General features: G+C 40.0%; 1 protein-coding gene across 1 annotated transcript; it reads left to right on the forward strand.

Annotated features, from left to right (window-relative positions):
- The first annotated feature begins 442 nt into the window (after window positions 1-442).
- LAPTM4A (lysosomal protein transmembrane 4 alpha) lies at window positions 443-18197 on the forward strand. The gene is made up of 7 exons (XM_026014962.2): window positions 443-1121; window positions 8934-9054; window positions 12357-12433; window positions 12539-12661; window positions 15453-15548; window positions 16102-16200; window positions 17522-18197. The coding sequence occupies exons 1-7, from the start codon at window positions 1011-1013 to the stop codon at window positions 17594-17596; spliced, it is 702 nt and encodes a 233-aa protein (XP_025870747.2). The 5' UTR covers window positions 443-1010; the 3' UTR covers window positions 17597-18197.
- Window positions 18198-24662: the final 6465 nt, after the last annotated feature.

The raw sequence follows: 24662 nt of genomic DNA on the forward strand, positions 1-24662 counted from the left end.
ACGGACGGACACCCACAGAGGCTCAGGACACCCAGAATGACGTGTCGCGCCGGGGCTGGTTTTCCCCTGAAGGCACCCCGTAGTACGCGATCTGTCGGTCCGTTTCAACGTATTCAATTTTTCCCGATTAAAAAAATCACTTTTCTCTGTATAAACCCAGCAACTAAGCAGTTCCTCCACTTTAGCTTTTATTTCCCTCAAGCTTCTTGCCTCTTAGTCGCCTAAATGTTTGGTGGCACTTAATTGCTCCCAGCAAGGAGCCTCCAGAGCGAGGGAACGGGGAAACCTAAACCTGCACTCCTCCCACAAACCCCAATTCCCACCCCCGCGGCGAAGGAGGCCCGGGAGGGGGCACCGGCCCCGCCCCTTCCCGATGGCCCCGCCCCTTCCCGATGGCCCCGCCCCCGGCCAGCCAAATAATCGAGCGGCGCGCAAAACGGTCACGTGACCAGTCGCGGTCCCGTGACGCCTCCGAAGCAGTACGTGGCAGAGACATCACTCAAAAAACGCCCTTCGTGCGCATTTTCTGCCACCAACTCATCTCGTCCCTGCAGCTACTCACTAAATGCCTCTTTTCTTGCCGCTCTCGCCCCGGGAATGGTAAACTACCAGGCCACCCCGTACTCTTCCGAGCCTACGAGCCAGCCCCTGCCCTCGCGCAAGAGGCGGGGATCCATTAGCGCTAAGGCGAGTCGCACTTCTGATTGGGCGTGACGTCCTGTCAATCTCCAAGGTCTTCCAATCAGGGCCCACGTCCACCCCGCTTTCTGCTCTTCCATTGGCCTGTGTGCGGGGAAGGTGGAGAAAGAAGGGTAAACCGAGGTCGCGCGAGAGCGGCGCTCGGCACTCAGTGCGCAGGTGCGAAGGAGCTGGCTGGGGCCCGGGCCGGGGGCGGGCTTGAAGACGCGTCGTTTGGTTTTGGAGACTGCGGCGGAGCTATCTGGGTTCGGCCTCTGGGCGGAAAGCGTTTGTCAGGGGCCCGTCCTAGAACGAAGCCTGTGGGATTCCCGATGGTGTCCATGACTTTCAAGCGGAGCCGCAGCGACCGGTTCTACAGCACCCGGTGCTGCGGCTGTTGCCATGTCCGCACCGGGACGATCATCCTGGGGACCTGGTACATGGTAAGGGCGGGCGGGGCAGGAGGGTTGGGGCTCGGGGCAGTGCGCATGAGCGGGAAGTGGGGGAGCCCGGGCTCGGACGGAGGGGTGGGCCTGGAAGCGGGGTGTTGGGTGGAGCGGGAAGGCATAAGCGGACTTCTTTTTTAGGTTCCTGTAACTTTGAGGGAGGAGAATGTGGCCGGGAGTCGGGGGTGGGGGTGGGGGTGGGTAGGAAGGGGGAGATCGTTCCTCGGCTCCAATTAGAGGAGAAAATCGGAGCCGGAAGGAGCCGGGGCTTTGTGGGCGGGGGCGGGGCGGGGGAAGAGGAGTAGGGGTGGGAAGGAGGGATGAGGATACTGGGGTTTCGTGGGGATTACTGGAAACTACCTGGTGTCGGTTCTTTTTTCTACTTCCGTGATCAGAAGGGTTCCCCGGCTCCCACCTATGCTCCCTGGGATTTTTTCTTTTTCCCCTACAAAACAACCAGGAGTGGACCTTGAGAAGTGCGACGCTTTCGACGTTGTGTTGCCTGAAAGGAAATGGAAAGATCCTTCTGTAAACGCAGTTGCCTGTGGCTTCGGACGTTATTTGTTACGGTGTGTTTGTGATGTGTTAGGCAGAAAGGCCTCTGTTGTGAATCTGGATTCTCTTGGAGGCGGAGCCTTTTGCCAGGATTTACACTCCCACCTGCCTTTTGGACGCTTTTTTGTATCAGGCTCGTTCTGTTTTTTTTTTAAGAGACCTTTATTGAGAGCCTTCTCTCTTCTGGCCACATACACTAAGCCATTTCCTGGATTCCAAGATCTATGTCATTCTGTGTCATAACCAAGTTGACAGTAATACTTTTGTGATTTCTCAACCACCATCTCCAGTACCCGTACACATTGAAACTAATTTGTGACTGTTGGAACTAGCTTGAGGCTATAATGATTTCACTGAGGCTTTGACAAACTTCTCATCCTGTTGACTTGATGAGCTGCTTTCACTGACAAGTTTGTAATTTGTTGTCTTTGTGTTTCGGTATGGAGGGTTGTGGTGCAGGGATACCGTATGGTTTCTGTTAACTTCTGTCAACTGCAAAAACAAAACACAAAAAAGGAAAAGCTTATCACATTCTTTTTGCCTGTTATCATTACTTCCCTACCCAGTTACTTGAAAACATTATTGTTTGAACAAACACCAGATGAGAATAATCTTAGGCAGATTTCATGGCCCTCAGATTATTTCTGACCACCTTGGTTTTTTTTTAGTTTGGCTTTATTGATGTACATTAAAAACAATAAAACTTGAATGTGTAGGCTTATTTGCTTGTTTCTAAGCTTATTTTAATATCTCCTGTACTTTCATATTCAGAAACCTCATTTTATTAGTATATCAGATTTTCCCCCAAAATTCCTTCTTGTTTTATATTCTAACTGATTTAAATTAATCAATTAACGGCAGTAGCAGTATTATATTTCTAACTTTCTTTTATCTCTTCCCCATTTTGCTGAGGGTCTGGGTCTTCAGTTTCTTTTGTCTTTAGCTCTGCCTTCCATTCCCCTAAATGAATCATTCAAATATTTAGGGTCCTCAAGCCTCTTATTCAACCCTGTCCCCCTCATCCCTAGGAGATGACCCTTCTCTCTGCTACTGAACTGAGAAAGTGGGTCCCCCAGCTGGAACTCTTTGCCTGCAAACCTAATCTTCCCGTTTCTTCTCAGATCCTTCCCTCCATTCACAGAACAAAGGATTTCTAACTCCGCAAGGGAATAACCACCATCCCAATTTCAACCATCTGAATATAATTGGCTGTATTTCTTTCCAGTCTTTTCTAGGCAGATTTAAAAAAAATTTTTTTTTTTTTAATGCTATGGGCTCAGCTCATAAAAATGAAAGGAATAGCAGGGAAAAATTTTGGTTATATACAGCAAAACCCAAAATGCAGAGAGAAAAACTTTAGTAAGGATATTTATTCTTATAGGGAGTGAGAAGTTTAAATTTATTCACCACTGGAGGTACTTGACGTGAAAACAGTTTACATCTCTCCCTTTTCCCCTGCTTTAGTTTTTGCAATTTTAGAAGGAAGCCGTAGCTGTTCTTATATTGCATGGACTTTTGGGTTAACAGAGCAGTATAAGTTGCTAGAATCAATCTGTTTTAAGTAAGGGACTTGTTGATGATTTGCAATGTAAAAGGCTTTAGTGGATATACAGAAAGAATAAATTGCAGGGACCATGTATTGTCTTTTGTATTTCTATTACCTGCCACACAAAGGCTCTCAAAGGTTCCTTGTCTTGAAAATGATGCTCTGCCTTGGGGAACGGTATTACAGAGATTTGTGGAGCACATGTACAAAAATGAAACTTATGGTACAGTGACAAAGAAGAGAGGAAAATGTGATTAGTAACATCAGATTCTAATTGGATGAAGGACTGGGAAAAGGCTATTGAATTTGTGGTGACTTTCAAAAGTGTAGCTTCAGTACCACAGCAACATAAGCACAAATATTGTCTAGTTGGGAAGACGTGTAACCTTTGAGAGAACAAGGCCACCTAGACAAAAATGTAGTATAATGCCTCTAATCAAAGAAGACTTGTCCAAACTGTTATTTTCTTGCTAGAAGCTTCTTTACTAAGAAGTAATAAGGGATTGAGGGAGGTAGAATGTTACGTGCATCCTCCATTACCTTGTCAAGATACTCCCTTAGTTTCAGGTGGGAAGATATTTATGATCTTCAGATTGCATCTGTGCTGTTTGAAACCTGGGATTGGGGGGTGCAGGGGACAGCCCTGCCTCCTGCTGGGCCAAGACCAGGTACGGTGAATGTATCTGATACAGTGACATTGCTTTCTGGCAACTGGTCTACTGTTAACACCATTCTGACACTGTATACTAAAGTATTCTGTGGTATTAAATAGTGCAGTAGGACATAGAGAAGCTGGAGCCAGTTTTATGCATGAGAGAGGTACTGGCCCTGAGGCGTTAGCATTTGGGGTTTTAGATTGGAAAGAAGCATAATCCCTAGTTAAGTAATACAAAATTTCAGAATGAGCTCTAGTTTAAATTCTAGCATTCCTCAAATTGTTTTCTCTATTTATTAAAAAATTTGAGAGGCGCCTGAGTGGCTCAGCTGGTTAAGCCTTCGGCTCAGGTCATGATCTCAGAATCCAGAGAGGAAGCCCTGCATCTGGCTCCTAGCTCTGAGGGGAGTCTGCCGCTCCCTCTCCCTCGGCCTGCAACTCCCCCTGGTTGTGCTCTTCCTTATTCTCTGTCAAATGAATAAATAAAATATATAAAAATAATAATAAAATTTGAAGCCATATGATTTCAAACAACTTTGTTATGTAGCATAAGTTCAAATGTTCATTGAATAATTGAAAATAGGCTTACAAGTGGGCCGTAGGAGGTGCCCTTCATGTTTGAAGGGCCCCTGGGTGGCTCAGTTGGTTAGGCATCTGCCTGCCTTCTGCTCAGGTCATGATCCCAGGGTCCTGGGATTGTGCCCTATGTCAGAGGCTAAGCAGAAGTAGGGAGCCTGCTTCTCCCTCTCCCACCTGCTAGAGCTCTCTCTCTCTCTCTCAAGTAAGTAAAATCTTAAAACCAAGAATACATTTTGAGCACTTGTAATAATTATAGGTCTTGGAAAGACTTAATATATATGGCTGATTTTGCATGAATGTCTCAGACATAAAATGTCTGTCTGAAATTCAGTAGCTGTGTGAGAAGTGAGGACAGGTTTCCTCAAGCTCTTCCTTTCCAACCCTAATTCCTGGTTCCTTTAAGTAATTGTATAACCTATTTATATTTCAGAGTTACTGTCTTTCCTCAAACACTTTTTTTGTGCCTCAGTACTTTTGCATGTACTATTTCTTCCCTCTCCCTGTCACTTTTTAAAAACTTTATTAAGGAAAATTTCAGATATAAAGAATAGTGAGGTGGTATTAACATCTCCCATTTACTCATCACCCAACTGTGACTATTAACTTTTTGCCAGTTCTGTTTAATTTTTTAATGGTCAGCTCAAATGTTATCTTGGTAAAGCTTTTCTTGTTTCCCAGCCAGAGAGATCTGGTTCCCTCACTGTGTACCGGGAAAAGTTTCTACATACCACTTGTATGTACTTATTAAATACTACTTATTACATGATTACTAGTGATTATTTTTCTCCCCTACAAGATGTTCTTGAAGTAGAAAGTTGATAGATCTTACTCTATAAAAGTGTATAGTAAGCTAGCTTGCTACTTAGAACATTTGAAGTATTCATAAGACATTTGTAAAATTAATTGTCTCATCCCCAAAATAGTAAGAATAACTCATTTGTAACTGCACATACCAGTAAACAACAAAGTTTATATGTGAAACATTTAACATAATTTTTAAAGATTGGCCATTTTGATCTTTATCTGCTGACAGTTCTTCACTGACTCACTCCCAGTGGAGATACTCTGCCTATGAAACCCTTATCAGAATGCCCTGAAGCACATACATTGTTTTAATTATAATCTCAGCCTGTGCTGGGTTGTGGCAAAATATACTGTGGGAACCTAAAGAATAATTATTTAAAACAAAAATCAGCCCCCAAAGAATCTTCTGGAATGGGTGTGGCAGTGAGATGAGAAAGCAAAGAGGAATTCCTCTCTGGAGGCTGAGTACTTCCAGGAGTCTGATAATTGTTCCTTTGTAACAAGTAAAGTCTACACTCTGGTTTTTGTAATTGTTCACTTATACAAGGTATGCAAAAGGCTTGCAAAAATAATGCAAACCATATAATTTGACCCAATAAATTTACAGGACTGCTTCTACATTGAATGGTATGTCCGCCCATGCCGTTAACATATTTGCTATATTCAGTATCCTCCATATTGAGAGCTTTAGAAGTTAATTATTTTAATTGCATTTTTGTTTTCTTTACTGAAATTAAAGGGGAAAAAATCAATTGGGAATAAATATCCTAAAATTGAAGATACTTGCTATTTTCAGAGAAATTGTATATCAGAAATTTTATATTGCAAGACTATAAAGCTGATTTTATGTATTTGTTGGAAAATGCTATGTGGAACTTAGTCAAAATACCCATCAGAAGTAAATAGCACAGGGCCTAAATAGGAGCTCAGTTTAAGATCACAAGGATGGATTTTCCAGGAAAATGCTCTAAAATGTAAGTTGAAGTTCTAATGAAATCCAACTCAGTGAAGATTTGAAGAATGGTTTGAGCTTTTAAAGAAATAACACTGCTATTTATTTTATCATTTCTTGATCATTTGGTTAGAGCTATGATTTTTGTTTAATACTCTGGGTTGTGACAGTGCAATGAAACTTGAAGTGTTACTAATACTACAAGAGAAGATAATAGTGGATGAGTCTGGCTTATCCATGTAAGAGAACAGGTTTTTATAAGTCCAACATGCAATAAAGTATTTAGGAAGAGAAAAATTAAGCTCCTGAGTATTTTGGTTGTGTCTTTTCCTTCATTTACTCATTTAGTTTGTGTGTTTCTCTTGATAAGAGAATGTTTTTACTGTGCAGAGCTTTTTAACTAAGACTGTACTGTTTAGCAAAGGATACTTTGCTGAATTGATTTCAAACTGATTTCAATATGCAGAATCTATAAGATTTCAGTAGATACATCTAATTGTTCAATAATTAATTTACCGAGTTGTATGAGCTCCTACTTATACACAACATGGTAGCCAAAACCCATTGCAGTGAAAATGGGGGGAAAAAATCAGCCTTACTAGAGTCACCTTGTGAGTATGATTATCCTCTGTGAGACCTTTCAGGAGTTGAAAAGTAAAGTACTTTGCTTTGGAGCATTGCGAGGGAAAATGCATGTTACCAAACATACTTATTTGGACAGTAAAGTATAAATATTTTATAACCTTAGATAATGGTTTCTTTTGGAAAGACCTCAAAACAGGAGTTGCTTAGGAATAGGCATAACTAACCATGTGCTATGAAGCAGGTTGTTTTAAAAAATCAGCTTTGTATCCTAGCTCTATCCTCTACTAGCTCAGTGAACTCATCACAAATTATTTCGCTTAACTTTCCACATCTGCAAATGGGCTTTAGTAATATTTGCTTCACCAGTGGTTGTGAGGAATAAGTGAAATAATATATGTAAATATAACTGGTGTATAGTATAGATTCAGTAGATGTCAGTTGATTCTGAATTTGATATTGTGACATAGTTTAGATCCCCTAATCTTTTTTTGATCCCCTAATCTTACTGAATGATAAAACCTGGGTTGCTTGTTTAAAGAATATGAAGTGCCTTCAACTGAGAAACTATTATCACCTAGTTGTATGAGCTTAGGATGAACAAGAGAGCTACATAATAGAGTTTGTTTAAAGTATCAAATATTCAGATTTCACAAAGGGAAGAGGACAGATTTGGTAAACTTTTAAATAGGAAGCCTAACTCCAATCCAGGTGGTTTTCTGTATTGAATCATTAACAGTACTGTTCTTGAGCATCTCAAGGAAGTCGTGCTTCCTGGGATACTATAGGGATTCACTAACCATTAGAGGCATGAGTAGTTTTTGTTTTTTTTTTAATAGAGTAAATTAGGAAAATACATCAGATATTATGATGGAATTTCAGCAGTAAGTTTGACAAAAACTCAAGATGTTTCTCTGAAAGTGATAAAGAATTATATTCAAAGATTTCTGATTAATGCAAAGAGGACAACCTCTGGATACCTCCTGTGGTTGGTCCAGTTCTCTTTTACTAGTGACTGAGATGGAGATACTGATTGCATGCTGATCATATTTTCAAATGCTGGAAGCTAAAAGAGATAGGAAATCGGTGGGGTGTCTGAATCTAGATCCAGAACATCTTGATGGGCAAGTATATAATGAGATTCTAGTGTGAATGTATAAAGGCTTATGCTTGGGCCTCTGAATCTAACTGTATGGGTTCAGGTGGTAGCTTAGCAGAATCAAATGTGAAAAAGAATGAAGGGAAAAAAAAAAAAAGAATGAAGGGGTTTAGGGAGTTACTCTTATATGACATTCCATTTATCAAGCCAGTACCATTTCAGGCTGTGCAGGTTAAACTTTATTAGCTTAGGCTATAAGAACCGAGATCCCTATGTGCTGTGACCAGGCTGATCTTAACTCATTTTAATGGTATGTCCAACAAACTGGAGTGTGTGTCTAGAGGAGAGCAGAAAGGAAGTAGTGAGGTAGCTGGACAGTGTTAAACCATTAGAGAAATGGTTTAAGTACCTGAATGTTTATTCTAGAAAAGAATATTTGGAGGCTCGTGTCTACTCCCCTTAGGTGTTAGAGGAGCATTTACTCAAAAGGGAGAGTACATGATCTCAAAAGGTAGAATTAAGGCTAGTGGGTGAGAGTCAAAATGACATAGTTAAAATCTTGGAAAGTCTTAAGCATTTGAGTCAGGTCTAAGAGAAAATAGTTTTCTATCATTAGGACACAATGTGGAGGAGTGTCAGGCTTATCTGATAGATTACATATATATATTTAACTGATGGGTATTCTGTTTTTCTGCTGGATGAGTATATTGGATGAGCTGTAGTTTCTTCAAGCCCAGAAATTCTTAGATTGGTGTATGAATAAATACATAACTCTGAACACAATTTGTAATGATTCCTATTGTTTATTAACAGAGGTTCAGCCAACACATCTTGTCTCTGAAACATTTCGGTTTATACTTCAAGAAATACTATTTTTCAACTATTTTTAGAGTGGTATTGCATGTTATTTTATCTATAAGTAGTCTGCTTCTATTTTCTGTCTTTGTTACTTCAAGTAAAAAACAGTTTAAACATGGGAAGATGACTGAAGATGGTTTCCTGATTAATATAATTGGTAACATCTTTATCTCTCACAGGTGGTCAACCTATTGATGGCAATTTTGCTGACCGTGGAAGTAACTCATCCAAACTCAATGCCAGCTGTCAACATTCAATATGAAGTCATTGGCAATTACTATTCATCTGAGAGAATGGCTGGTATGTTTTTAGTTGAAAATATCTCCTGCTAATTATACACACAAAATATTTAGAGAATTGATTATATTTAAGTTATTCTACTTGCTGTGGCATGAAAGTGTTTTTATGGGTTTTTCAAAGATATCCAGAGAGAATTATAATTGAGAACTTCCGGCCAGAAAATGCTACAGACTACTAGAAGATTTCTTGAGAAATATACATTGTGTACCGTGATTCCTGTCAGTCTTGGGATGATAAGGAATTACAAAAAGACCTGTGAGCCTTCTAGGGTCAGCTGGCAAGTGTAGAAGAGGATGGCGAGCAGATAAGGTTACAGGAAAATAGGAAATATGAATTACTGGAATATTTGCTGATATCCTTCCAGGGTCACAATTCTAAAGATATTTCTATCATTTAGATGAAGGAAGACGATGTTGCAGTTAAAAGTAGAAGATATTTGTGGAAATTACCTTTTTAAACTTGTTTATTCTTTGACGGCATTTTCATTACCTTTCTCTAAACAGGTGCAGAAAAATTCTAGTTTTTGTATTATAAATTGTTAGAAATTTAGTGTTCAAACAGAAAATTATGCCTCAAACTTTTCAGTGTAGAGTTTTTGCATGTTTAAAATTTCACTTCAGAAAAATATTGAGTTTTTTTGTGTAGAGTTATAATATTACAGGATCTAAGTTTATTTTTAGGTTAGTAGCTCTTATTATAAATTCTTGAGTTTCATTATATTTATGATCTCTGATAAATTTATGAAGTTTTTTAAACAAAATTTTGGTTAATTCAAATAATTTACTGTCCATAGGGCTCACTGGTGTATCTAGGATTCAGTAGAGTTTTGTGGCCATCTATTGACATTGTAGTATGAGAACATTTAAAATTGTTTACACTGTTTTAAGTGCTTTTTAAATGAGTCTGCTGATTGTCTATTCAGATGTCTATAATCCTTTAATTCTGTTGTCAAATGCGATAAAAGAAATAACCAAGAACATATTAGAAACATCCCTCGTGGTGTCGGTTTTTTCTTCCTGAGTTAGTCTATTTCTATTTAAAAATCAAAATACAAAAATGAATAAAACGTTAGTTTTTAATGGCTATTTTTGGTACTTTAGGCTGTAAAATTATACAAAACCTGATAATGTCAGCATTTTTTTCAGGATGCAGTGTCAGTATGTGTTTCTCTTAAAATCAAGGTGTAGGGATCCCTGGGTGGCGCAGCGGTTTAGCGCCTGCCTTTGGCCCAGGGCGCGATCCTGGAGACCCGGGATCGAATCCCACGTTGGGCTCCCGGTGCATGGAGCCTGCTTCTCCCTCTGCCTGTGTCTCTGCCCCCCTCTCTCTCTCTCTCTCTCTCTGTGACTATAATACATAAATTTAAAAAAAAAATTTTAAATCAAGGTGTAGAAAAAGATTGATGGCTGTTGACATTCATGTAGGTCTGTAGAAGTGGCTGCCTTGGCTAGAGCTGCAGGGATGAAGTCAGGGGTTTCCTGCATGTTGCATGAGTGCTGTGCCTGCTGTTGAGAGAATCATATGTATTTGTTATCATACTTGTGTTGCTTGCAATTGTGCCAAAGCCCCGATGCTTGAGAGAATGTTAAAATGCATAGTTCTTGGTCATATGGTAGTTTGTGTCTCTTTGGAAGTGGAAAGTTGACTTTCCCACGGACCCAGTGTTAAAATGGCAAGTTGAGTTCTGATCTTTGGCCTGCTGGGTGATTTAATTTTAATTTTTTTTTTTAAGACTTCATTTGAGAGAAAGTGAGTGAGAGAGCACAAGCTAGAGGAGAGGCAGAGGGAGAAGCAGGGACCCTGAGATCATGACCTGAGCTGAAGGCAGATTGTTGGAAGGCATATGGTTAACCGTCTGAGGCATCCTGGCTTGCCAGCTCATTTTAAATGATAAGGTTCATGGTTAGTTATTTTTAATCAGCTAAACAGGATATATCCCACTCAATATGTATGAAATGCTTTTGCAACACATAAAAGCCGTTTTTCAATCATGAATTTAACTTTATTTACATTCACCTTGGTAATGGGTGAACAGTTGGAGCCCCCTGGAGGAGGTTCTTGAATGTGGTGGTGGCTGGAAACCTGAGATTCATATATGGGTATTTAGCCCTCATATTTTGTTTGCTTTATTGACTCACAGATATTGGAGCGTCTCTTATTTTTCTAGGTATTATATATGTATTTTTCCCCCATCATCCCATTTCTCCCCTATTTTACTACAGAGCATCTAGAGGATATCCTATATCCTCTAAAAAAAAATCTAAAGAGGGCTATATTTACCCAATTTATTGCCAGATACTGATGTTTGTACTGCCAAGTGACAAGATGATACCACTCTTCTTGTTCTTAATAATCTATCTAAAGTCAAAGGATTAATTTTAGATCTGTGTTAAGAAACTTGGGACACCTGGGTGGCTCAGTGGTTGAGCATCTCCCTTTGGCTCAAGTTGTGAGCCCCCAGGTCCTGGGATCAAGTCCCGAATCAGGTTCCCTGTAGAGAGCCTGTTTCTCCCTCTGCCTATGTCTCTGCCACTCTGTGTCTCTCGTGAATAAATAAACAAAATCTTAAAACAAAAAAACCCTCAAGTCATGTGTGGCTTAGTAATGTTGAGATGTTGTTTTGTGAGACAAATAATGAACTTGGGTAATGTAGAAGAAGGGGACAACCTGAGAAAGAGGCCTGTAAAGTCACAGAGAATCTTGAGGGAAGGAACAGGGAGTAGTGAGTTCATATGTTGGGGTGGCAAGGAGGTTGTTAGTGGAGAACCTTGAATTTCTGATGATGTATTTTATCTGAGGTCAGAGAGGGGCGCGGCTGTGGCACTCTCTATTTATTACATCTGTGTGTTTCAAGTAAGTACCAGCCTCTCCCTCCTGTTGAACCCTGACTCAGCCTGCAAGACCCAACTTGTGTCCTTTCTTCCATATTTTCTTCCTGATTCTGCTTTTGTTGTAGCACTTGCTACATTGGATTATCATTCTCTTTTTGCACACCTTCAGACTTTAAGACTCTGGGCAGAGATCTGTCTTCCTAGCTGAGTGACTGATGATCAGAGTTCAGTGAATTGTAGCCAATTTAATAAACAAGAAAAACAAATGTGAAGATTCTTCAAACATTGTTTCTTAATGCTGAGACAGATTGTTTTTTTTAACATGCCTGGTCTTAGATTTTTTTATTTCATAGCCAATCTTGAAAATACTTGTTTTTTTAAGCTAGCTTGAAAACATGACTTTGACATGAAGAGTTTTGTTCTTTTTATTATGTAAGTGGCTTAATTAGATTTTTGTTTTTGTTTTCTTAGATAATGCCTGCGTTCTTTTTGCTGTGTCTGTTCTTATGTTTATTATCAGTTCAATGCTGGTATATGGAGCAATTTCTGTAAGTATCCTCTATTTTTGACCTTTAGAGTTTGACCTTTACCGAGTGGTACTTAATAATTTCTTATTTGTGCTGTGACTTTGTGGTTGTTATTTTTTTCTTCAGTATCAAGTGGGTTGGCTGATCCCATTCTTCTGTTACCGGCTTTTTGACTTCGTTCTCAGTTGCCTGGTTGCTATCAGTTCCCTCACTTACTTGCCAAGAATCAAAGAGTATCTGGATCAATTAGTAAGTGTGTTTGCCAACTAAGCTTTTTTTTTTAAATTTTAAGTAAAATATTTAAATCGAAATTTTGAGTTAACTTTAGGGACTATTTTTAATCTACCCTACTTATTTTTGAAAGTGTTTTAAAATAATCATTACTACTCTTAACTACCGTGTTGAAACCAGTAAGGTGTAAGTAGCATATTTTCTTGCCATACCATTTGGATATTCCAGTATTAAAAGTCTCTAAAGATGGATGTCCTAGAACATAAGGTGTAGTTGAACTTTTGTTTTGAGCATTCTGGTTATGTAATAATTTGGCTCTAGAGGTTTCCCCCTCTATTCAAAAGTAGAGCATTCCTGTGAAATCTTTTGTAAGCTGAAATATTGTAAATGTTTGTTCCCAAACCCTCACCCCCAAATAATCTTGTTAGTCTTTTCTGATACCCAAGGGCACATCTCGCTAAGGGATGCACAGAATAAATAGAGATAAAGCACAGATATGCACAGACAGTTCAGAGCTCTGGCGGCTGGTTGCTGAAGATGCCGAGTGTAGCTCTTCAAGAAGGAGCTGGGCGGGGCCACTCTGGCTGCTGGGGGTGTGCCCTGCCTCTCTAGCAGCTTGCTACAGCACAAAGCTGGATGCTGGTTTTGCTCTTCCTCTTTTTTCTTTGTAGGCATCCATAGCAAATACTTGAGTACTTACAGTATCCTTTACTCTATTTGAGACAAATCATTGGTGAATGGTGTACCTGTAAGCATAGCTTCCCTCTCTTTGAGGAGCAGCCCATGGATTGGAGGAGTTAAGACATGAAGAGGTTATCTGTGATAATGACCTAGAACTGTCACAGGACAGCATTAAGTGTGGAGCTTAGATTAGCACTGTATGATGAAGCGAATGGGAACTCTGTGGGCTGGGGTATGGTCTGGAAGGATGCATGGAGTCCAGATAAATGAAAGTTCATTTCAAAAGTGCTGTCTTTTAGGAATTTTCTCTCCACTTTCATATTTCCTGCCTAGTCCATCTTGCATATGACCACATTTATCATTCATTCATTCAGAAAACATTTGGTAGTTTCTTATGTGGATGGCACTCTGCTGGGTTCTTGGGATACATCAGTAGAACTTATTTGCTAGTGAAGGAGTTAGAAAATTGACAATTACTGCATTAAAACTGGTAAAAAGCTGTGAAGGAAAAGTGTGGGCTGCATGAGTAGATGTCACACAAGGGTTAGACCTGGGCTGGGAAGCAAGACTTGAATTGTGCTCAAGAGTCTTGAGTAGGAGGTTAAGACAGGGCAAATACAGAAGCAAATGTTCCAGGTCACAGAGACCCCTCAAGGCTGGAAGGAACATGGTGAGTGTAGTCAGAGGACTAAAAGGTGACCATGGCAGCTGGCACTGAGTAAGGGAAGGAAGCAAAGCAGCATATGATTAACGGGAGAGAAGTAGCTGAGGGCAGGGTCTAGTGTTTTGATTGGCAGTGGTAGAAGCTTCCTCATTCTAGATCTCTCTTGTCATGTCTGGCTGAAAAATTGCAAACCTTCTGAATAAAAGCTATAGCATTTCCCCATGAGCTGGTCGCATTCAGTTTTGTCTTTTTGTTTATGAATGAAACTTAAAGAACAATTGTATCTCAAGGATACACTTAGCTAGTTGGTGCGTGCATACTTTTTTGGTCCTTTGGGATTTTTGCATGCTGCTTTTTAAGGAAAATTATTTGGGCCTTTGTGTTGACATTTCCATTAAAAACATCAGATTTTAAAAATTAGATGAGCTTTAAAGGAGAACATTAGAATGAATTTTTTACTATTCTGTTATAGACTCCAGTGGTTTCTCCCCTCTGTTATATTCACTTGGTCTCTCATATTGGCAAGTACCTTTACTATTGGCCAGCTTGTAAATCCTAAATTATTCTTTGATAATGCCTTTTTGGAACTCATCTTAATTGCCTTGTACACAGTAAATGCTATATAAATATTTAAGTAAATAAAATTGACCCTTCACAGTAGAATGTAGTATGTCTGCAGTAAATCAGAGTCTTGCCTGCTTTGATAACCAGGGATGTTCCTTATATTTGCCCCTTTCTGAGGAACGTTGAGATTGATGATTGGTTTTTAGAAAAATTACTTTACCAGGTAGGAGTCAGTGACCCATGGAACTTAGATTTAGCACCTCCTGACTTAGTGACCCAAGGACAAATCTGCAGTTGTATACAGGAGGTGGTGTTTCTCCAAAGGCCAGAAAGATCTAGAATAGTGAAAAGTAGAGAGAAGATCAGCTCAATTTGGACAGCAGTGTTCAGATGTGTTTTAAGTGTTCAGTGGCGTGCTTTGATGATGATGAGGCTTAAAAGTACTATGAGTTAAGTGCTGTTTTTAAGTTTTTATTAAAAATAAAAACTTCTGACTTTAGTGCCTTTTTTGGTGTATTTTTAAGATACTCTCTAGACTATCATAAAGTGCAAGTGCCATAGCTGAATTTTGAGTGTGTGTGTTAATAAACTTCATGGTTTAGAGCAGTTATAGGTTAACAGCAAAACTGAATGGAAAGAGCCACCCCCCAACCTCCCCCAATGACCACATCCAAACCATAGTGGTCCATTTGTTACAGTTGATGCACCTGTACTGACACATGACTATCACCCAGAGCTCGTAGTTTACCCTAGGTTCACTTGTGTGCATTCTGTAAGTTTGGACAAGTGTGTAAAGATGTATATTCATCACTGTGGTATCAAACAGAATAGTCTCACTGCCCTAAAAATCCTCTCTACCCTGCCTGTTCACCTCTTCTCCCCACCTCCCTTTTTTTATAGCCTGATTTTCCCTACAAAGATGACCTCCTGGCATTGGACTCCAGCTGCCTCCTCTTCATTGTTCTTGTGTTCTTTGCCTTATTCATTATTTTTAAGGTGAGTTACTGACTAAATACTTGGGCGACCAGTTAGACTGTGACACTGTCTAAACCTTTTTTGCCTTTTCTCTTTAGCATTCACAGTGAGGGGACAGTATTTATTATGACACGGTAGTAAAGATAGCATCTGGGGGGATGTCTTCCCTCTTGTTTCCAGAGAATGGTTGGAAATGGCCAGGATCCTCCTGAGTGTAAGGAACATCGTATTTTTAGTTCATGATTTTATTTTAGTTCATGTTTTAGTTCATGATTTGACTGAAAATCTGTTAAAATTCCAAAGGTTCAGAGACACAATTTCTTTTGCAGCACAGTAGTTACCGCACCTGAAATGAAACCTCATTTATGGTTTCTCTGTAAAATACTGTCAATAAAACTTGGGATATTTAAGTGGGAGCAGGTAGGCAAAGGGCCTGGCCTGTGCTAGGTTCCAAATGGATATCTGTTCCCGTCTCTGTAGAGCACATGTGGTGGAAAGCATAAGTCCCCCTAATTTTAGAGTAGGTGATCTGTTGAGTTTCTAGCGTATGGAAATTTTGTTTGCATTCTTTCAGGCTTATCTAATCAACTGTGTTTGGAACTGTTATAAATACATCAACAACAGAAACATGCCAGAGATCGCCGTGTACCCTGCCTTTGAAGCACCCCCACAGGTGAATGACCTTTTAATATATTAAATCTTCAGTAGCCATTGACTATTCTCAGGAGCCTAGATCTTGACTTCCTCTCCAATGCCATATGATTTTGGGCGTGGGTAGCTTACATCTGCAAGATTTAGCATTTCCCTTTGGAAACCTGGGTACTGGGGTGAGAGACCCCCCTGCACTGCTCATTCAGCTTCACTCCTAGGTTGTCTCCAGGGCGGGGGGTTGCATTTTGTAGGAGAGATCAGACAGGAAGTGGCCCTGTGAATCATGCTGGCCCCTGGAACTTCTAAGGATGGGGTGCCATCATGTGCAGCTTGTGTTGCTTTCAGAAACATCCACGTGATCAAAACCGGAAACTGTTTGTTTTGTGGGGAGATGGGTTCTGTGAGTCTGTGGGGAGATCTACTTTTAGGGGCCTTTAGTTACTGCTGTATTAACTTCTCTACGTTTTCAGCAGAATATATATGTGACCCCTGTAGGGCCAGTCTGTCACACTTGGAGTCACTTGGGTTGGAATGGCACAGATGTGCCCTTTTACCCTAGAGGAAATGATAAAAGTGCCTGATGATAGATTCTGATGAAATTCAGGATCCAGCATCATTTATTGGAGGCTTCCTTGAGCGTGATTCAGCGGTTCCCTTAACCTGGATTCACAGCCCCCGAGGCACTGGTCCTTAGTCACACGGAGAGCCATGCCACCTACTTCCTTTCCCGTCAGGGCTTCCTAGTAGCCTCTGTCTGTTCAGAAGCAAAGTTCTGCTGCCCTCCCCGCCATCCCTCGGTCTTTAGTAGTCTCAGACCAGACAGCTCCCCTCCATTACCAGTCCTCTCTACACCCAGGAACTCTTCAGCTAACAGCTTCTTCAGCTAAAATCTGAAAGCTGGGGGCACCTGGGTGGCTCAGGGGTTGAGCGTCTGTCTTCCCCTCAGGGCGTGATCCCGGGGTCCTAGGATCGAGTCTCACATCAGGCGCCTCCTGGCAAGAAGCCTGCTTCTCCCTCTGTCTGTGTCTGTGCTTCTCTCTGTGTCTCTCATGAATAAATAAAATCTGGAAAAGAAATCATTATTTAAAAAAATGAAATCTGAAAGCTGAATTATTCCAGGTAGGATTTTTTTTTTAAAGATTTTATTTATTTATTCATGAGAGACAGAGACACAGGCAGAGGGAGAAGCAGGCTCCATGCAGGGAGCCTGATGTGGGACTTGATCTCAGATCCCGGGATCACGCCCTGAGCCGAAGGCCGAAGCTCAACCACTGAGCCACCCAGGCATCCCATCCAGGTAGAATTTTAAGTGCTTTAAGTCCAATATTTTTTTCTCTCCTCAGTATGTTTTGCCAACCTATGAAATGGCCGTGAAGATGCCTGAGAAAGAGCCACCACCTCCTTACATACCTGCCTGAAGAAATTCTGCCTTTGTCAATAAACCCTATACCAGCTTTTTGTCTTGTTTATTTTACAGAATGCTGCAATACCGGGCTCTTCAAACTTGTTTGATATAAAATACATTTTCCTTTGTTTAAGCATTTATTTTTAAACACTAATAAGCTTTTTGGACATCTATTCAAAGTCAGGAAGTCAGGTTTGGGGTTTTTTGTTTTTGTTTGTTTTTGTTTTTGTTTGTTTGTTTTTTTTTTTTTTTGGTAAGTCTATTACATTTTAATAGTTTCTGGAGACAATCTAGGTTAAGCAAGAGCAAAGTGCCATTGTTTGCCTTTAAGGGGGGGAGGGGGTATTCTCTACACATTTTCTTTTTTAACTTTGCACTTTCTTTATATAATAGTTTGCATTTTGGTTATTTGCTACCCTGGATACTTTCAGGAAGAATGAATTAAATATTCAGGGTGAGTGAGTTAGGTATAAGATCTGAAGTTTTCAGCTGTGAAAACAGGAAAAATATATAACATTTTAACTTGACTGTGGAAAATGACGGTTGCATGTTTCTAATTTGTATGTGTTTCCATCTTTGTGATAAGATGCTTTAATAAATCTCTTAAATATTGACTGTTGTCATTTTTTAAAAAAATCTATTACCCTTTTTTGGTAGGTAGAATCTTAACATTTTCCATTACAATGAACTCAGACTGTCAGGTCTTTTGGCACTTGGAGAATACAATGCAGACTTAATTAGAAGGCATTTCTTTAGTCTGGTAGCTCACATATTATTTAAAGTTATGGTGAAGATATGCTCAAATCACAGGCCAGAAATTAATATTGATGTTTTGTTAGAAAAATCATTGGATGAGGGTAGCAAGCTGTGGTTTATGTGGAGATTTAGTATTTAGGTAATGAGTTCATCGAGAATAATTCAAGAATAATTTAAAAGTGCATCAGTTGGCCTTCAGAGGAAAGCCAAAGGAAAAAGCAAGTGAACTGTGGCTTATAGACCACACAACTAAAAATTTTCTCCTGAAAATATTCCACCTTGCATCTTGCTAAGAATGTAGCAGTAGTGGCCTTATACACATCTACCATGTAGACACATGAGCGTATTTCACACATTTCTCAAAGGATGAACAGAATTGTTTGGCTACAATAACACTTTTATAAACACCACCACCAAAATAAAGGGTAGACAATATTTAGGAAGTACAGTTGTGTCTGGGAGTATACCCAGTATACTGGGTATATAAGATATTTTACTGACCTTAAAATTTTAGAACATTTTGGGATGCCCAGGTGACTCAGTGTATGAGCGTCTGCCTTCAGCCCAGAGTGTGATCCTGGAGTCCTGGGATCAAGTCCCACGTTGGGCTCCCTGCATGGAGCCTGCTTCTTCCTCTGCCTGTGTCTCTGCCTCTCTCTCTCTGTCTCTCCTGAATAAATAAAATCTTTAAAAAAAAAAAAAAAAAGATTTTAGAACACTTGAAAATCGGGGTAACTTCTCTGGGCTAGGTCTTAACTTTGTTTCTTTATGAAAACTACAATAGAAATCTCAAATTCAAGTTTCCTTAGATATTACTGTTGGGTTTAATTGTGTTTTCTGTTGAAGATCATGCTAAGCAGTATTTGGATACTAACCGAACTCTTACTAGCTCTTTATTAATGATGGGATTACATCAAAATGTGAACACATCAGGACCCTGACTTGGGGCTCCTTTTAGGGCTGGGGATGGGAGTGGCATTTGTCCACAATCCATAGCTCAGTGGGCCCAACTGGGCGTTGTTCCTCCTAGAGTGGAAATGGTGAGCCATTATGACCTTTAATCGCAACTTCATTTGAAGCAGGTTTATATTCTGGAAAAGGACACAGGCCTTGAACTTGATAAAAAATAGTCACAATGTGTTAAGCCTAATCATTTCCCCTAAGGAAGGGGAAAAACATGATTGTTAAGGGGTCCTGTTTCCAGTAAAGGGAAATCTGTTGTCACATAACAAATATCCTCGTAAATATGCCAAAACTGTTTAAGAAGGTAATTTTGGAGAAAATTCTGTTTTTTGAGAAAAGCATTAGTAGTTTAGAATATTTTATTCTAAAGTTCAGGTAGATATAACACTGAAAGATAAATGTTTAGATGTTTGGGTTTGTTTTAAAATAGGAAGTAGCTTCAGCTTCAGTAAAGAGCTCATAAATCTCCCCATTCTGATTTCTGAGTTAGGCACTGCCTCTGAAATTCCCACAAAAAAGTCTCATGAGATCCTGATGCCCTCCTAAATCACAAATTCCTGTTATGCTTGCTTGCTTTTTTTTTTTAAGATTTATTTACCCAGAGAGAACAAATGTGTGAGCACGGGGAAGAGCAGGGGGAGAGGGAGAGAGAATCCCAAGCAGACTTCTGGCTGAGCACAGAGTCCAAAGTGGGGCTCAAACCCAGGACCCTGAAATGAGCTGAAGTCAAGAGCCAGATGCTCAACCGACTGAGCCATCCAGGTGCCCCCCTATTATGCTTTCTAACCTCAGTTTTGGCTTTTATCATCCAACGTTGTTAAGTACCCAACCTCAGCTTTCCCAACTTTTTGCTGAGGTTTGCCTTTGTCATCTGTTCAGTTTCCTTCTGTAGCTTTTTACCTCCATCTGTTTTTGTCCACTCTGTGCTCTACTTTGGCCTTCTTGCTTCACTTTCTCAACATTTACTTAAATGAATGTGGCTGGCTATGAAGCTCCATAAAGTTCCAAGTGTTTCTGAGACCTATCAAACAAAACTTGAGCCCTGTGAGGCCCTTGTTTCCAAAATTGAACTCACAGGAGTATGCATATTCCCTGACTTCGTTAGCACACTTGATGTAATGGAAAGAGGATGGTCTTAGGGATTATCTGCTGGGTTCAGTACCCAATTCACACTCTAACTTTGATCAAAAGTTTAATATGTTTTGAGCCTGTACTTTATTCTAAGTGCAAGAGACAGAGTGATGGGCAAAACAGTAAAAGTTCCCTGGTCTCCTTTTGGTGAGAAGAGAGATGATTAAAAACTATATAGTAAGTTACTGATAGAGCTATGGAGAAAAGGAGACAAGAAAGGGGGGGTTGTGGGTACAGTTTTAAAGGATGTCAGGAAAGGCTGCAGTTGGAATAAGGTGACATGTGAAGGAGACCTGAGGGACGAAGAACATCTCAAGCAGAGGGATCTGAGGAGCACACTTGGCGTGCTCAAAGAATAGCCAGCTCCAACAAAGAGTGGAAAGGGTGGCGAGTGGTGGGTAGTAAGTTCGGGGAGGTATGGGGTTGGCCACCATCTGTCTTTATGACTGTCTTTTAGTAGGAGGGGAAGCTACTGGAGGGTTCCAAACAGATGAGAGTCCTAAAACAACCTGTGATAGAACTCTGAATCTATTTTCTCATCTAGAAAAAGTCTCATAACTCACGGAGTTGCAAATAATAAATGATAGAATTGATGTGCAGAATCTAGAACAGTGCCTGGCACAAAAGAAAAAAATCAGTAGATACTATAAAGCAGGTTGTATAGAGGAGTTGTTGAGAAATCAGATCCTGGATTCAGATAAGCTTGGTTTTAAACTTCAGTTCTGCCTCTGATTTGTTGTGTGGGTCTGGCCCTGTCACTTAACCTCTGTGAGCTTTAATAAGCCCCAAATGACTTCCTAAGAGAAGGCATTGTATACAGTGCTTAGCACAACAGCTGACTGACTTGCAGCAAGTCCTCAAAGAATACATCTATATATTGAAATAGGTCAAAATATTACTTAGAGGGTTTCACTACATTAGGTAACTTCTGTAAATTGGCCACTTTCTCTTTTGATCATATGGTAAATGGGCTACCAATGACTATGCTTTGAAGAATGATTTGTTGAATGGGCCTGCTTCTTTTCCTCTAGCACCTAAGACATCCCTCCATTACAGCTTGTGTTTTATTGCGTCTGTGTCTCTGTTAGCGAAAAACCTAGAGGTGAGGCCTTGCTCTTTTTTCCATTTACAACACTTGGCACAATGACCCACACAAAGTTGGGAGGGAAAAGGAGAGTGGTGAGTGTTCAGTGAATGAAATACTTTGTCTCCATAAAACTTTACACTGCTAATAGACTATTTTCAATATGAATTGGATATGATCTAGATGTCGAGGATACCACACCTACATTTAAGGGTACTTGGTATACAAAACCAAGAGACTTTCCACAGATGAATTGTACATTTTCTTCCATCTGTACCTAATCCCTGTTTTTTAGTCTGACTAATCTGTTCATAGTCATCGTGAACATCGAATTGTTTCGATGTCCCTTGCAAAAAATGATAAAAGTCGTGATACTTTCTCATACTTCGAGTATGAGCAAATAATTTAGAAGTAAGATGAGTGCCAAACAACATGGAATTCAGGCACACGAGAGGCAGTAGGGGCTGGTGAAATGAGCATGCAATCTGGAGTCAGAAGATTGAAATTTCAGTCCTCACTCAAGCTATGAATCCCTTATGCTGGGGACTTTAACTCAGGTCTGAGATTTGATTTCTGCATCTGTAAAATCAAGAAGATGCACCCCTGACGTACACACTTCTGGGAGTTGTTTTTAGGATCAAGTGAGGACACAGAGGAGTTGGGAACTAAAGTGTACATACTATCACAATGGGTGTGTGTGAGCAAGACAGGGCCAGAGGAAGGACTCAAAAGAGAGAAGAGAATGTGACCTGGAAACCAGAGAGAGAGCAACTGTTTCTGGTCTCTTAGGAGTTTGGTACCTGCCACCATTCAGTGAGGTAAGTTTATAGGAAACCTGATTTATATTTCCTGGCCCTCCCACCATTCAAATGACAGTCAGTAATTAATTTGCAAATGAGTGGCTGACTAGGTTCCTTCTTGTTTTGACTTTCTGTAACACTTATTTTTAGTTACAGTTAATTATCTTTTAAAGAAGAAGATAATTTTTTAAATTACATATGTACCCGTTCAGTTACCATTTCTGGAGTTTTTCATTCTTATTGTAGATCTACATTTCCACTTGGTATCATTTTTCTTCTGCCAGAGAACTCCCTTTAACTTTTTTTTTCAATGTGGTTCTGCTGCTGCTGAATTTGTTTGGCCTTTGTATGTCTGACTATGTCTTTATTTTACCTTTGTTTTCAAACAATTCTGTCCCTGGATTTTGAATTCTTGGTAGTCAGGTGCTTTGTTTTGTTTTGTTTTCCAGTGCTTTGAAAATGCTTCTCCACTGTTTTTTTTTTTTTTTTAAGATTTTATTTTTTTATTCATGAGAGACACACAGAGAGAAGCAGAGACATACATAGGCAGACTGTCTTCTTGTACACATTGTTTCTACTTAGAAATTTTCCATCATCTTTAACTTTATTTTTTTCCTTGTCTTTTGGGGATTAAAAGTTTTGCTCTGTCACTGGTTTTAAGCTTTTTTGTTTTTATATGTTCCTTGATTTAAATTTTTTTTTTGAGATATAAGATAGACAAAAAATGCAAGGTTTTGTGTGTGTGTGTTCCTTGTGCTTGAGGTTCATTGGGTTTATCAGTTTCATCAAGTTTCAGATGTTTTTCAGCCATTATTTCTTCACATATTTCTTCTGTCTTCCCCTCCTTCAGGGATTGCGTACAGCTGGAAAGATAAGGATAAGCTTCTGTATTGAAGTGATTTGAGATAGGCTTTGAGAACTGGACATTTGAGAATTGAGATTTGAACTGGTGGAGATGTGGGTAGAAGACTTGGTAATTTTATTACTTTTTTTTTTTTTAAGATTTTATTTACTTATGACAGACAGAGACAGAGGCAGAGGGAGAAGCAGGTTCCCTGCGGGGACCCTGATGTGGGACTCGATCCCAGGACCCAGGGATCACACCCTAAGCCAAAGGCAGACACTCTACTACTGAGGCACACAGGCGTCCCAAGACGTGAAACTTTAACACAAGGGGATCAAGAGAGGATAAAGGACATCAAGCTTCATGCTCACGTGGCTGAGAGAATGCTGATTCCACAGGCGAAGATGAGGTGTAAAAGGGAGCTTGTTGGAGAGGAAGATGTGGAGGGTCACCTGGCTGGCTCAGTCAGTGGTGCATGCGACTCTTGATCTCAGGGTCATGAGTTTGATCCCCAAGTTAGGGCTTTAAAAAAAAAAAAAAAAGGAAGAGGAAGATGTTGAATTCATTCATGGAGATGGCTGAGGTGCTTTTGTGACTTTTGAATGGAGCGTACAATAGGCAGAGTTATCAATGTAAGTCTGTTGCCCAAGAGCAGGACTGGGACAAGAGATATTGATTTGAGAATTACCACTCAAAGAGAGAGGTGGCAGCTGAAACCACACGCAATGGAATTCCTTTTTTTTTTTTTTTTTTTTTTTTAAGATTATTTATTTACTTGAGAGAGAGCACAGGCACTAGCTGTGGGGAGGAGAGAGGGAGAGGGAGAAGCAGACTCCCTGGGTGGGGAGCCCAACATATGGCACCATCTTGGGACTCTGGGATCATGACCTGAGTTGAAGGCAGATGCTTAACTGACTGAGTCACCCAGGCACCCCTCAGTGGAATTCCTAATCTGATAGTACACAGAGGCCCAAGAAGGCCTAGTCATTGAGACATTCTACTACCAACAAGTTCTTCTATGGAAAGAATAATAGTTCATAATGATTCATAAAAGGAGATTCATTGAAGCACTGTTTATAATTAAAAACAAGTAGAAACTGGGACGCCTGGGTGGCTCAGTGATTGAGCATCTGCCTTTAGCTCAGGTCGTGATCCCAGGGTCCTGGGATCGAGTTCTGCATCGGGCTCCTCTTAGGAAGCCTGCCTCTCCCTCTGCCTGTGTCTCTGCCTCTCTCTCTGTGTCTCTCATGGATAAATAAATAAGATATTTTAAAAAATTAAAAACAAGTAGAAACTAAGTGTCCCACAATGGAGAACTGCAGAAATAAATGGAATATGATGGAATACAATACAGCCATTTAGAATGATGTATTAGAAGAATATAACAAAAATGTTCACTATACATTAAGCACAAAAAGCAAGTAATAAGATCACAATATACAGTGTGATCTCATTTTTAATAAAAATATATGAATATATAAGCAGAGAAAAAGATAATACC

Source organism: Vulpes vulpes, chromosome 8, assembly GCF_048418805.1.
Source record: "Vulpes vulpes isolate BD-2025 chromosome 8, VulVul3, whole genome shotgun sequence".
NCBI lineage: Eukaryota > Metazoa > Chordata > Mammalia > Carnivora > Canidae > Vulpes > Vulpes vulpes.